Source organism: Orbicella franksi, chromosome 14, assembly GCF_964199315.1.
Source record: "Orbicella franksi chromosome 14, jaOrbFran1.1, whole genome shotgun sequence".
Classification (NCBI taxonomy): Eukaryota; Metazoa; Cnidaria; class Anthozoa; order Scleractinia; family Merulinidae; genus Orbicella; species Orbicella franksi.
The window spans coordinates 2976119-2988574 of NC_138158.1; the positions used below are offsets into that span (position 1 = coordinate 2976119).

At 37.0% G+C, this 12456-nt stretch overlaps 2 protein-coding genes across 2 annotated transcripts in view; one reads left to right on the forward strand and one right to left on the reverse strand.

The window, feature by feature from the left end:
* Positions 1–12456, forward strand: part of LOC145467897 (uncharacterized) — a 134281-nt gene that overhangs the window by 65420 nt on the left and 56405 nt on the right. The window lies entirely within an intron of this gene.
* Positions 2963–10827, reverse strand: LOC145468017 (histone chaperone ASF1-like). Its single transcript, XM_081451682.1, has 4 exons — positions 10568–10827; positions 10351–10466; positions 5622–5798; positions 2963–3271 (listed from the first exon to the last, which is right to left on the reverse strand). The coding sequence occupies exons 1-4, from the start codon at positions 10674–10676 to the stop codon at positions 3206–3208; spliced, it is 468 nt and encodes a 155-aa protein (XP_081307808.1). The 5' UTR covers positions 10677–10827; the 3' UTR covers positions 2963–3205.

Below are 12456 nucleotides of genomic sequence, written 5' to 3' on the forward strand. Positions count from 1 at the left end.
GTGACCCTGTCTTATTTATCTCAATGTAAAATAATTTTGTTAGCCCTAGTATTAGACGGGTTGTCAATAAGGGCCGTAACTCGTAACACCTACTACTGGGCCCTTGATGTTACGGGTAAACTCGACTATGGTTGATACAATTCACCCAAAAGATAACAAGTTTGTTAGGGGCGTGAAGATCAAGGCTACAGTTGACTTAATGACAGCCCTGGTATTATATCGGTTGTTAAGGTTATTCCCCAGTATTGCATTGCGCATCCCTACTGCGCATAATTTCACGCGTGATTAACGCGCACGCATTAAAAAATGGCGGCCTTTTCTTTACGGCTGGAACTCGCCATGGAGGTAAATCGTCATTTTCTCGCAAACGAGTATGGTGACCTATCATTTTTTCTGTTGTTTTGAACTAAGTACCGGGTAATAAATTTCTCTGTGTAAAATAAATATGGACCAATTCTCAGTGTAAAACAAAAAACAATCATCGGAAACGTGAATTTAGCGAGCAATCGTGACTACAATCATGGTGCTATTACAAGGATTTATATGGGCATAAACAAGGTGCTGTTGCTCCTAAACGAACATGGGGACCCCTCATTTTTGTTTCAAAATTTAATTTCCTATAATACTAACAATCAATTGGCAAAGTTTCACAAAAATCACAGTGCAGGTTCTATTTCAGTGGAATGACCTTAAGTCTTTATTGGTGGGTTTATTGTCAGAACAATAATATATTATCAAGAGGGGAGTGGAGGCAGCGGCAAAGGATTGTTGGAAGGAATAATTATCTCCTACTTCAAAAGCTGTTACAGTAATTTTGTGAAGGGATGCTTGTTCTGAAACAATTTAGGTCCATACAGGGATAATGCAAGGCAAAACCCTGTTAAGATAATAATATGAAACACAAATGATAGAAGAACGTATCTTTCTTAGAGCTAAATCTAACTAATAGCGGTAATCCCATTCGAGACCAATTGAGACGAAATAACAGGTATTATCTTATATGTATCTTAGTTTAAGTTTATGGCAGCCATAAACTGATGTTTATGAGACCTGAGAGACAATATCTCAAAGTCAGGCACACACATACTGCATTGTAACACTTTATTTCAGAGACATGTAACACTATGAACCTCGTGTCATGCTCATAAGTAAATCCCAGTAACATAGGTAACATGCCACCAATTCCTGATCTCAAAGTCCATCAGGGATTCCCAGTTGAAAACAATCGCCCCCTTTGGATATCTCAACAACCCTTTCATTTCCTAAGTAAAGCCACTGTTATCTACATCTGTAAAAGACAGTGTATCAATGGTTCCAGTCATGTCTCTCACATGTCCACCTCATGCCTCTGACCTCTAGTCAAGCACACGCTCCTCGTTGTATTCAGTCTCGTTTGTGCCGATCCTTCGCCACTGATTTTTCTTTTACCCTCCCATGACTGGGACCCTTGCTCTACACATCTGAACCCCTGATACTACACTTTAGGACCATCTTCAAGCGAATAAACAAAATCATTTAGATCTATAGAAATGTTCACCATGAATAAGGCTAATAATCTGTCTTTCCCAAAAAAAAAACAAAAAATGGGGGCAAGCTTTGACACTACAATTCAGAATGTCGTGTATAGATACTGAACATTACTACTCCGCTACTTTTAGAAAAACATTTATCCATATATACTTATGATATCATTTGCTTAGTATAAAATAATAATAATAATAATAATAATAATAATAATAATTATACCATTAATGGCTATAGGCTAGGGTTATCTGTCTCCTAGCAAGCCTTAGACCTTATCATTCAGGGTGCAATGAACAGAGACTATATTTTGGTGACTTTCTGTCGTTTGCTATTAAAGGACGGTGGCAGGGAAGTGCACCCATCAGCTGCACTTTACCCCACATTAAGGCTCTAGCCCGCTGGAGACGGGTCCGGAGAAATTACCTATTCAAAGGTGGCTACCCCCGGTACCACCTGATCTGTACTCCCCCCAGGAGGGGCTCCCCCTCCTGGTTCCCTCAGTCCCCCGGGACTGTGGGATATGGGCCTCACCCCTGGAGGCAGGTCTGGAACTTTTATTCCAGGGTGGCTACCCCCGGGACCACCCGATCTGTACTCCCCCAGGAGGGCCCCCTTCCTGGGTCCCTACTCCCCAGTCGTCCTTCCCTGCCACCCAAATTTTACCCACAGCCAGTGTATTATTTCCTAAATGTAGTATCGTTAGTGGAAGCTCAGACCAAGCCTCGAAAGAGGATCATTAATATAAGATATATACAGTATAAGATAATTTTCAGTGATTTTTATTACAATGCAGCAAGGCAGAATGAGTCTTAACATAAAATTGTAGGGGTCATTCAGCTATAAAATACAACTTTCCTCCACCACCCTAATTGTTATCTTTACCCTAAGTTTGAAGAATGAAGGGGGAGAAAAAAGGAAGTGAATGCTGGGAACAGACAGACAGGTTTATGAAGCAAAATAGTGAGCTGTAATGCATAATACACCAGTCATCCATGGCCAGCCCTTAAAACTTTGATGTGTTAATTTTTATGGTCTAAAACTTAAACAATGTTATGTCAAAAACATTATGTTGTTATTTTAAGTTTCTCCCAAAAATAACAATTTTTCGATATTCCAAAAACATGGTTGAAAGAGAAAACTTGAAATAAAATAATTTCAGTAGTCTTTCTTAATGAATATTTTGCAAACTTTGCAGGCAAGCACTAAACAATAATATTTTACACCTTCCAGGGTGAATTCATTTTGATCATTTTAGGCCATTATGGAACCTGTGCAATGTATGTACCGTGGAGGTCATGAGTATTAAAATGTTCAAGGGTTCTTTTTAAATTAAAGGACCTTGCAAGTCTGTAAACATTATTTATGCATGGAGGTCATGGAAAAGAACAAATTACTACACAAGAAATTACATGTAACTCAACAAATAATAAACACAAAATTAAAATGAATGCACCATTAAGCAGTACTTAAAATTAATTTCCACTAAGTACACAAGTAAAGTATTGGCCAGTGAGAACAGAAAAAAAATGGAAAGAAACAAAGTTATTTCACACTAATCATTTTAAAATACATTTTTTTACAAAAGGACTCATGATAACATCTCATGAAATCAAACTATATAAATACAGCTGTACAATATCATGTACATGTAACAATTATGAAAACAGACTTTCTATTTAAGTTAGTCATTCCAGTCAATCTTAAATCTTGTTACCCGAGGCTTGGAGTGGAGAATATTTCTTTGAAGCTGTAACAAGAAAATAACCAACACAAAACACAAACATAAAAACATCAATTAGTATTCTGGACTGAGGTACATGTAACCATGGTTAATAGAGGGGAATGGTTATGAAGCCCAGCAAACATCAAAATATCAAACAAAGACGACAAGAGTTATGTTTGAAGGTCCACAACCTTGCACAATCCAATCTTTACCAAAACGATTCTATTGGTTTGTTCCTCAGTCAGAAGTAAAGAACTACTGTGTTTTGTGTATGGGAGAACAAAAACATACAACAAAGAACAATGTCTGGTTTCATAACAATTCCTCTCTATTAACTATGATGTAACTGCTCAAGTGGGCTAAAATTACAAGCTGGCTTGAAGTAGACACCAGGTAAAAATAAATGCAGGATCATCAAGGTCATTTATCAATGCAAGTTGGAAACGAACAGCATTTATTTGAACCTAATTATCTATCAATCAATACTCGCATGGTGGAAAGAAAACAAATTATTCGCTTACTGAAAGGTAAGCTTTACTTGCAGGTTTGACATACTAGCACAAAAAAAATCATTCTCACCAGGGGTGTCTTGAAAGCAAAGACCCTGAAATCCCTAAAACCCCTTAACTTGAAAACAAAGACCCTTTGTTGCTCTATAATTGCACTCATTTTGAGTTTCACTGCTAAATTCAAAAACATATTTCCAGAGTTTAGCAGATCTAATCATTGCAAGTTTTGTATGTACCCTAAAATGTTCAAAGATGTGACTGCTCCTGAACTTGTATTTATAGGCCACCTTCAAAGTGAATTGAGAATATCATGCTACATGGATTGTCTGAGTAAAATCCAGTTTACATTCTCATTTGCTTTTTCCAAATCCCCCATAATACACCTTGTTTGCCCCCCAGAATTCTGAATAACCTTTGTTTCCCATTTCTCCTGGGTATCACAGTTGTCCCAAGAGAAACTGAAGACAACTTATGCGAAATTTTGGGGGGCAGACAAGGTGTATTATGGGGGATGTGGAAATGGGAAATTGTTTAAAAAATACTGGTTTGAATAAATTATTGACAGATAAAACCATTTTTCAATCAGGTAGGTAGAACTGACTCCTTTGTCCCTTTAATAGGTCCAAGAAAAAAAAAAAAAAGAAAAGAACTAATTTAAACAACTGTAATTTTTTGGCTGTCTTCAGCGAATGTGTTGTAAATTATGTACAGCTGTAGACTAAATAGGGCAAAGAGTAGCACGTGGGTAACCTTTTTCCCTTGGATGAAACTCCTCTATGTTATTCTCTCCCATATGACATACGCTGTAGACTAACATGAAGACAATCTTCATTTAAACACACACAAAAAAAGAAACATTCAGTAAAGCTAAAACTAATTGCAGGTCACATGCCTCACTAGCTTGCATTGTGTACATGTACTCAGTCAATTTATTTTTACCAATCACAAGCACTCGTTCCCATGAGTGTAGTTGGTGTTCTATTTCAAGAACACCATTCTTTAAAGTTTTGTTCCCTGTTACAAAAAATTAGTGCAGTGCACTATTCTTAGGTTTATAGGACTGTCCTTCTCAGGTTTTAATTGATAGATCTTTCAGAATTTTAAGATAATAGATACATATGTAGTTTTAAAGCAAAATGTAAATCCATTATAATGAACTGCTGACTTGATATTAAAGTAAACTCATTATGTTTTTTTGGACAGTGAAGCTCAGAATGGCTAGTGATTTTTTGTATATTAAAAGAGTGACTAGTATTATAAAGCTTAAAGTGGACAATTTAAATAAAATCTTTTTTTCCAATGCCAGAGGAAAAGCATGGCATTTTGGTGTTCTGAAGAGTTTTAAAATGCCACTGGTGAACTGCTGGAACTAGATTTTTTATTTTTGTGCAAATTTGGGATAGTTTCAAATTCTCTCGTACTTGTTGCTTGAGCCAGATATAAATCAAACATACAATCAAGTTTTAACTTGTTGCCAAGAATGGAGTACTGAAATCAAGACTGTGAAATAAAATTGTTCAAATGAATGCATAACTTTGTCATTGGTACATGTAGTAATGCTTGATCTATTTTGACCGTAATTTGATTTTAAAAATTTGACAGCTGTGGGTGTCCTCAGAGGTAATAAAAGAAACCTGGCCCATAATTTCATGAAAAATGCTCTGCGGCAGCTTTTTTAGCAATTATGTATATTAGTGTACCTGTTACCCTTAAGAAAGTGCATGGCTACAAAATCAATTTGTATGACCATGTATTTGAAGGTGAAATCAACTTTAAAAAAGTCTCCAGAGCAAGCAAAATTAATATAGATCATCTAAATGGAGTGACGTTATGCATAATCGCTAAATAACATTTTCTACATGCACCTTTTCTATGACGGGCCTTGCTGGAGGATTCTCTCTCATCTCTTCCTCTGTATACTCATTGTTCACATAGTAGCCAACTCGTACAAACTCTCTGTCTTTGTAAGAACAAGTCAAGAGGACCACAGTCACACCAACCAGGTCTTCGTCCGGGATTTGACTTGGATCTGGGGATTTAGCCTGGAACAGGAAAACAGTAATTAGGAAACCCATTCTTTAGGAAGAGTGAAAGATATACATGTAAGGTAATTGACACAATTAGGACTTGATCTACAGACTGCGCTGGATTAAATTTTTAAGCCTCATACCAAAAAAGCCAAGACCTTTAAGGTACATGTATCAGTATACCCCAAAATTGACCATTTTTCATAAAAATTGTTTTTCACTTTTTCAGATAGATCTTATTGCAATCTTTTATTTAAAAGAAATTATACTAAAAAGGTGAGTTATAAACAATGAACATTTGTACCTTAAAAGAAAAATGCCAGAAAATCATAACTGATATGCAGCATAATAATATATGTGTAATCAATGAATAATCAATGGGTACTCATTAGGTAATCAATGAGCAATCAGTAGAATTGATAAAAAATCATTGACATCGCTGAGTGATCAATAGGCCACAAAGATTTTGGTCATCGATTACTCATGAATTATCCATTGATCATTGCGAATACAAAATGACTAAGCAGTTGATTTTTCATTGCAGGGGTTTCATTAATTTGCTTCAGCAAGTGGGCAACTGGTTTTTACACAGGGCTCAAAAAACAGCCCGTCCGTTTTGGGACAAGTAGATTTTCCCTTCGGGCAGGTAACTTTCTCTCCTTACTTGCCCCACAGGCAAGGACCCAGGCAAGCCGTTCGCCAACTAAATTTTTGATAACGATTTTGAGAAGAAAAGGTAAATTTTAGGCTCAAGAGTAATTAAGTGTTTAGATGAAGCTTGACGAAAATTTCAACTTATAGCGTTGTTTTGTTGATTGCATGATGTGCGCTCAAGGCTCAGAAGTGGTTGCCTAGCACATGATCAAAATCTGCCCCGATCAAATTTCTTTCCAGGATTCAGCATGAAATGAAAACTATTATATTATTAAAAAGAAATGGATGAGTAAGTCATCAAAATACTTTCAGAGTTCCTGGAAGATGACTTAAAATAGTGTTTCTTTCAAACGACTGAAACTATTTTTCATTCACCCAAATGAAAAAATATGCTCTCGCCGGCTTTTCAAATTCGACACTGTGCCTGTGTCAAAACTGAAGTGGGAAGGCGACTTGTTGTTAATTCTGCATGTTATAAATTTCTTGCACTTTTCTTCACAATGATTTCGTGGAGCTAGACAAGATGCAGGTGGACATTCAAGGAGTCGAACGCGATCTTCGAAGAATTGAACAAATTGATTGAAGATTGTATAATAACGAAGATACCCAGCATGTAATACAGGAACTAGGAAGTAACTACACGAACGAACAACAACAACTTTGCAAACTTTGTTTATTCAACTGGGAGGCACTGGCAAAAGATGCTGTGGGACAAAATTTAATTCCTGATGACATATTTTTTATCACATTTGAAAATTCCTAGGAAAGTTGAATTTGATGCCATAAAAACATCTGGTGATGGTAACTGCCTCTATTGCTCTGCTTCCCTAATACTTGTTTGGAAAGAAGATCTTCTTTAATAATGGCTAAAACATGAAAGTGATCAGCACCAAGAGGACTACAGTCAAGATGGGTTTATTACATTAAAACGTGCCTGTAGTTTGACTTCCATTTTTGGGTTCATGGATTATTAATGAGTTTGAAAACTTGGGCAAGTAGGGAAGTGCCCTAGGCAAGCAAAATTTGAGAGTTATTTGCCCAACGGGCAAGGTGGAATTCAAATATTTTTTCAAGCCCTGTTTACAGGTGGGCAAAACTTTTTTAAAATGAACTCCTTTATAAGAAAAAGTCAAACCAGGCAAGTAACAGCCACACAATTTACCAGTGCCCAGCCCTTAATGAAACCCCTGCCATTGATAACCCATTGATTAATCATCGATGTCATTGACCATCAACCAGTAATGTCTGGTTACAATTCCTCCCCCCCCCCCCCCTCCCAACATTCCCTGGGTATAAGCCCTTCTTTACTTTTTCTTGGTCCATCAATGTCATTACTCTCACAGAACCAGTGCGGAATAATTATTATTTTTTTCTGCCTCATCAAATACCACCCCCATTTAAAACCCTGCCATTTATGATTACTAAATGAAAATCAAGAAAACACATACCAGTAATGAACACATCGTTTGAGCTAAATTCACATGCGTTTATAACACAATCAAAGCCAGTTATCATTCGATGCATTTTTTTCCTTCCTTTTCAGTGGCCAAGAGCCAACAACATTACCTGCACATAACTGCCTACAAATACCGGTAATGGTCTGCTCGTGTGTAGTACAGTCTACATGTGAAAGTGAAGAATGATCATTGCTGTAAATTTTCCAATTTATGCAATTGGAAAGAAGAAGCCTGAAAAAAAAAATCAGGGCTTCAACGGGATTCGAACCCGTGACCTCCGCGATACCGGTGCGATGCTCTACCAACTGAGCTATGAAGCCACACATTGGGAGCGAGGTCAATTAATTGAGTTCATATCTTCTCGTGAGGAGTGAAATGATGTGAAGTGTATATGAAATAATTCATATTTGAACTGCGGTAGTAGATGAAAGTGAAGAATGATCATCGCACTAAATTTTCCAATTTATACAATTGGAAAGAAGAAGCCCTGATTTTTTTCAGGCTTCTTCTTTCCAATTGCATAAATTGGAAAATTTACTGCGATGATCATTCTTCACTTTCATCTACTACCACAGTTCAAATATGAATTATTTCATATATACTTCACATCATTTCATCCCTCACGGGAAGATATGAACTCAATTAATTGACCTCGCTCCCAATGTGTGGCTTCATAGCTCAGTTGGTAGAGCATCGCACCGGTATCACGGAGGTCATAGGTTCGAATCCCGTTGAAGCCCTGATTTTTTTTTCAGGCTTCTTCTTTCCAATTGCATAAATTGGAAAATTTACTGCGATGATCATTCTTCACTTTCATCTACTACCGCAGTTCAAATATGAATTATTTCATATATACTTCACAACAGTCTACATGTGTTTTGCTTTAAATAATATTCTGCTCATGCGTAACTGTAACCGTGATCTCTGGTGAAAAATGATAGACTGTTCCCCTGAGCTATCAAAGAGTGATTTAAATGAGAAAACAAATTTGGTGGCAGGTGTTCAAATGATAAAACAATGATTGAAATCTGTCATCACAAAATATTGTTATTTGTCAGTGTCTCGCAGATCAATTATTTGATCAGTTTAACAAATTGACGTCAGTTTTTTATCCGTCTGTCCTCTTGTTGATGATAAATTGCATCATAACATTGTCAAAGTGGCTATGGAACCACGAGTCGCAGGTGAGTGGTTCCGCAGTAAACTTTGACAATGTTATGACAAAATTTGTCATCAATAAGAGGACAGACGCATAAAAAACTGCTGTCGATTTGTTTTTTACAATAACAAGACCCCAAAATGGTCAAATGCCGGGAAATAAACAAGGGGAAACGACGCCGTTAACTTGCTGTCAACAAAGATAAGTGAATTTTATTCAACATGACATGAATATTGTCAATAGTTTTCTCGCTTTTTGATTGGCTACTTAAGGTAATTCCCCTGAAATAAAACCACATATAAATTTTGTTCAAACTTTGTCCAATGAATATTTATCATATGAGAACTTTAATTATAAGATAAAAAAGGGGGTGCCCATGCTCATTAAGGAGCAGTGAGGCACTGAAAATGTCCCATTTTAGCATTATTTAACGCTTATTACAAGAACACATTCCAAGTTATTGTAAACTCTTTGTGAGCCCAGACTCATGAAAACATGCCTCAAACTACAGTCGATACTTATGTCGGACACCAATGAACTTTTTAAGTTTGATTTTGACAGACAGCTGAATCCTTGTTAAAATATTGCTTGCTTTCAAATTGCTTGCCACAGCTATCAAACTGCAAAATAGAAAAGACTACAGTGCAGCTGCTATTTTCCTTATTTATTCAATTTTCAACCGTAGTATTCAGATCAGTCTTTTCTAACGCAAAGCTAATGATTAGTTGATTAAAATGACTGGAAAAAAATTTGGGGTGCCTGAGCTCGTTGCTGAGCTTCAGCCATTTTTCAACTGACAGAACTCAATATCACTCAATATAGGCAAATCCGCCATGTTTTCGATGTGCATGTGCACGAATGCATGCTAATGACGCCAGAAATTATGCGCAGTAAGGATGCACAATGCAATACTGGGGAATGACCTTAAAAAAATCCATAAAATCTCATTGGTTAAAAAGTTGACAGTTTGATAGCTATACTCATATAGCTGAAAGTTGAACTTGAAAGCTTTGCATAAATTAAAATTTTATCCGTCTGTACTCTTATTGATGATAAAAATGAGCAGTCAGCGCGCGAGAAAATGGACAGTTGTTGTAAAATATATCATTCATCTGCTCTCCCCTGACAAATCACGATATTTTGCTCAACCTCGTCCAATAATTGTTAATTGTTCGATGTACATGTACACTTGTAAACGTGTATTATTACAGAACAGCTATGACATACTTTTAGCTCAGGTATCGTTAGATCCTGCGCTATTTGACCGACCTAATCGTAGTTATAAACGAACGCTTACCTGAAATACAAATGTATGTCTCCCAATTGGAACAGGCCCAACCAAAACCGAGTCCAACACTTGATCGTGTGCATCACTCTCAGCAGATCCGACGTATATAATTTTCCACTCTAAATCTACACAATCAACATAAAAATATTACTTTAGAATTAAACTTAAATACACGCTAACATAAACTCAGTGAGAAATATTGAAACTCAAATAAAACGCTACAAACCGTCGTTGAGTTCTTCTGTGCACTCGAACGTTATCTGAAACTCGAAGGGACTCGAAAATGGGGAAGGATTTTGGTGAATTGTCACATCATTGATGTGGATTTTAGCCATGATTTATAACAGATATACCACATCAACGTTCCTATAACCTTTTCGTATCGACAAAATGAAAGAAACCCATTAAAATCAGACAAGATGCTACTGAATTTCAGAATTCGCTATTGTTCGCAGAAATGGCGGAAAATTGTAATCTGGCGCGAAAAGAAACGGCGCATGTGGGGACGCTTACGTCATACATATGGGGCGCAGTACTCCTCGGTCGATACGGTCAATAGAGAATGAGACTAGAATGGGAAAGAGTAAATAAATATGTCATTTCGAGACACTAAATGATAGACAAATAAAACAGGTCATTTCATTTATTCATACAATAGCTTTGAAATTAGTTACTAAGAGTAGATTCTATGTCTTCCTTTTTGCCTTGAGTACATAGCCTCGTTCCAGGGTAGACGCACAGATGACATCACGATCGAGTGGCGGGAAATTTTTGACGCGGGCCGTCATCTAGAGGGAACAGTTTGCACTCCTTCGTGACTTCGCGAGCGTCAGATCTCCAAACCAGAAAAACTTTTCCATGGAAAAATAATTTGAAATCCTTCAATTTGAAATTTAAACCGGTCGTTAAAGGCTGACTGGGGACAAATGCAATTGCCAGGGAAAGAAGATCACCATATTAGATGGGGAGATGTGTGTAAAAGCTGGTCAAAGTAGAATTCGCATCTCAATATTCGTGTGTCGTGAACAGAATTGTAGCAGCAATACGGATCTATGTGTTCTCATTTTATAGGATGGAACAGAGGTAAGTTTCAAAGTAGTGTTTTTAAGTGTTAATTTCTGTAAAGTTTATGTAGCCATTCACGAATAAAGTAATACTGAAAGTTTTGATACCAGTAAGGTTAACAATCGTTTACAAATATGAGATGACAAAATTTAAACTTTTACTGTCTGTATTCAGCCGTTTGTACACGAAGGAGAATATTTGTATTTGTTGCAAATAGGCATTTTCTTTCTATTGTGTTCGGTTGATTTAAGGAATACAGGAAAAGAACAGAAAATTAGAGGCAGTTTTTGCCGTTTGCCGCGAGTGTTTAATATTCGGGAGCTAAAGAACGAAACATGGTATATTGTTTTCGATTTTCATAATTATCTAGATTTGTTCCGTGTGCCTATCGGGCTCAAAACTTGCTCAAGCTAAACATGACATGTAATGACGGAAAGGAAATGCGAAAAATTAGCCGCAGTCGTTCGGGTTCTCTAAACAGCCAGAGCTTGGTTATTTTACAATTTTGTTTTACAGAGGACGGCTGAGAAATGTACAAAGATTTATAACGTACGTGCACATTTTCAGCTCATTTAAATTTCTCACTGTTTGGTAACGTTTTTGTTGCTGTTGCCGTCGTATTTTGCTTAGGCCTCGTCCACACTACGCCGGAGGAATTTGGAAACGGCGTTTTCACTCCGAGAAAGCTTCAAATGTTTTCCGTCCACGGTACGCCGGAGAAATTTGAAAATGCAACAATCATAGGAAATATTTTGGATTTGTATTTGAGGAAAACTCAGGCAGGGAATCACATGATTTTCGTAGTGTCATCGTCTTCGGAAAGCTCCTACATGTCGATATTTAATAGGTAAGTTGTTCCCAATATTTATATTATAATACACAATGCGTCGATCTATTATTTGAATATTTTCCTGACCCGTTAACTTTATCCTCCTCCCGATTTCTGAAGATTTGTGAAGTTTAGCGGTAAAAACTGCTTTTCGCTCTAGAAAGCGTTTGTCGAACTCTTGGCCCACTCCGTGCAGCTAGTAAGACTTCGTCAGTGATCAT

Coding starts and splice junctions, on each gene's coding strand:
- LOC145468017 (XM_081451682.1), bottom strand. CDS start 10,676: ATGGCTAAAATCCACATCAATGATGTGACAATTCACCAAAATCCTTCC. Junction 5,799..10,350: donor GACATACATTTGTATTTCAG/GTAAGCGTTCGT, acceptor TTCCTGTTCCAG/GCTAAATCCCCAGATCCAAG. Junction 3,272..5,621: donor CAAGGCCCGTCATAGAAAAG/GTGCATGTAGAA, acceptor TTCTTGTTACAG/CTTCAAAGAAATATTCTCCA.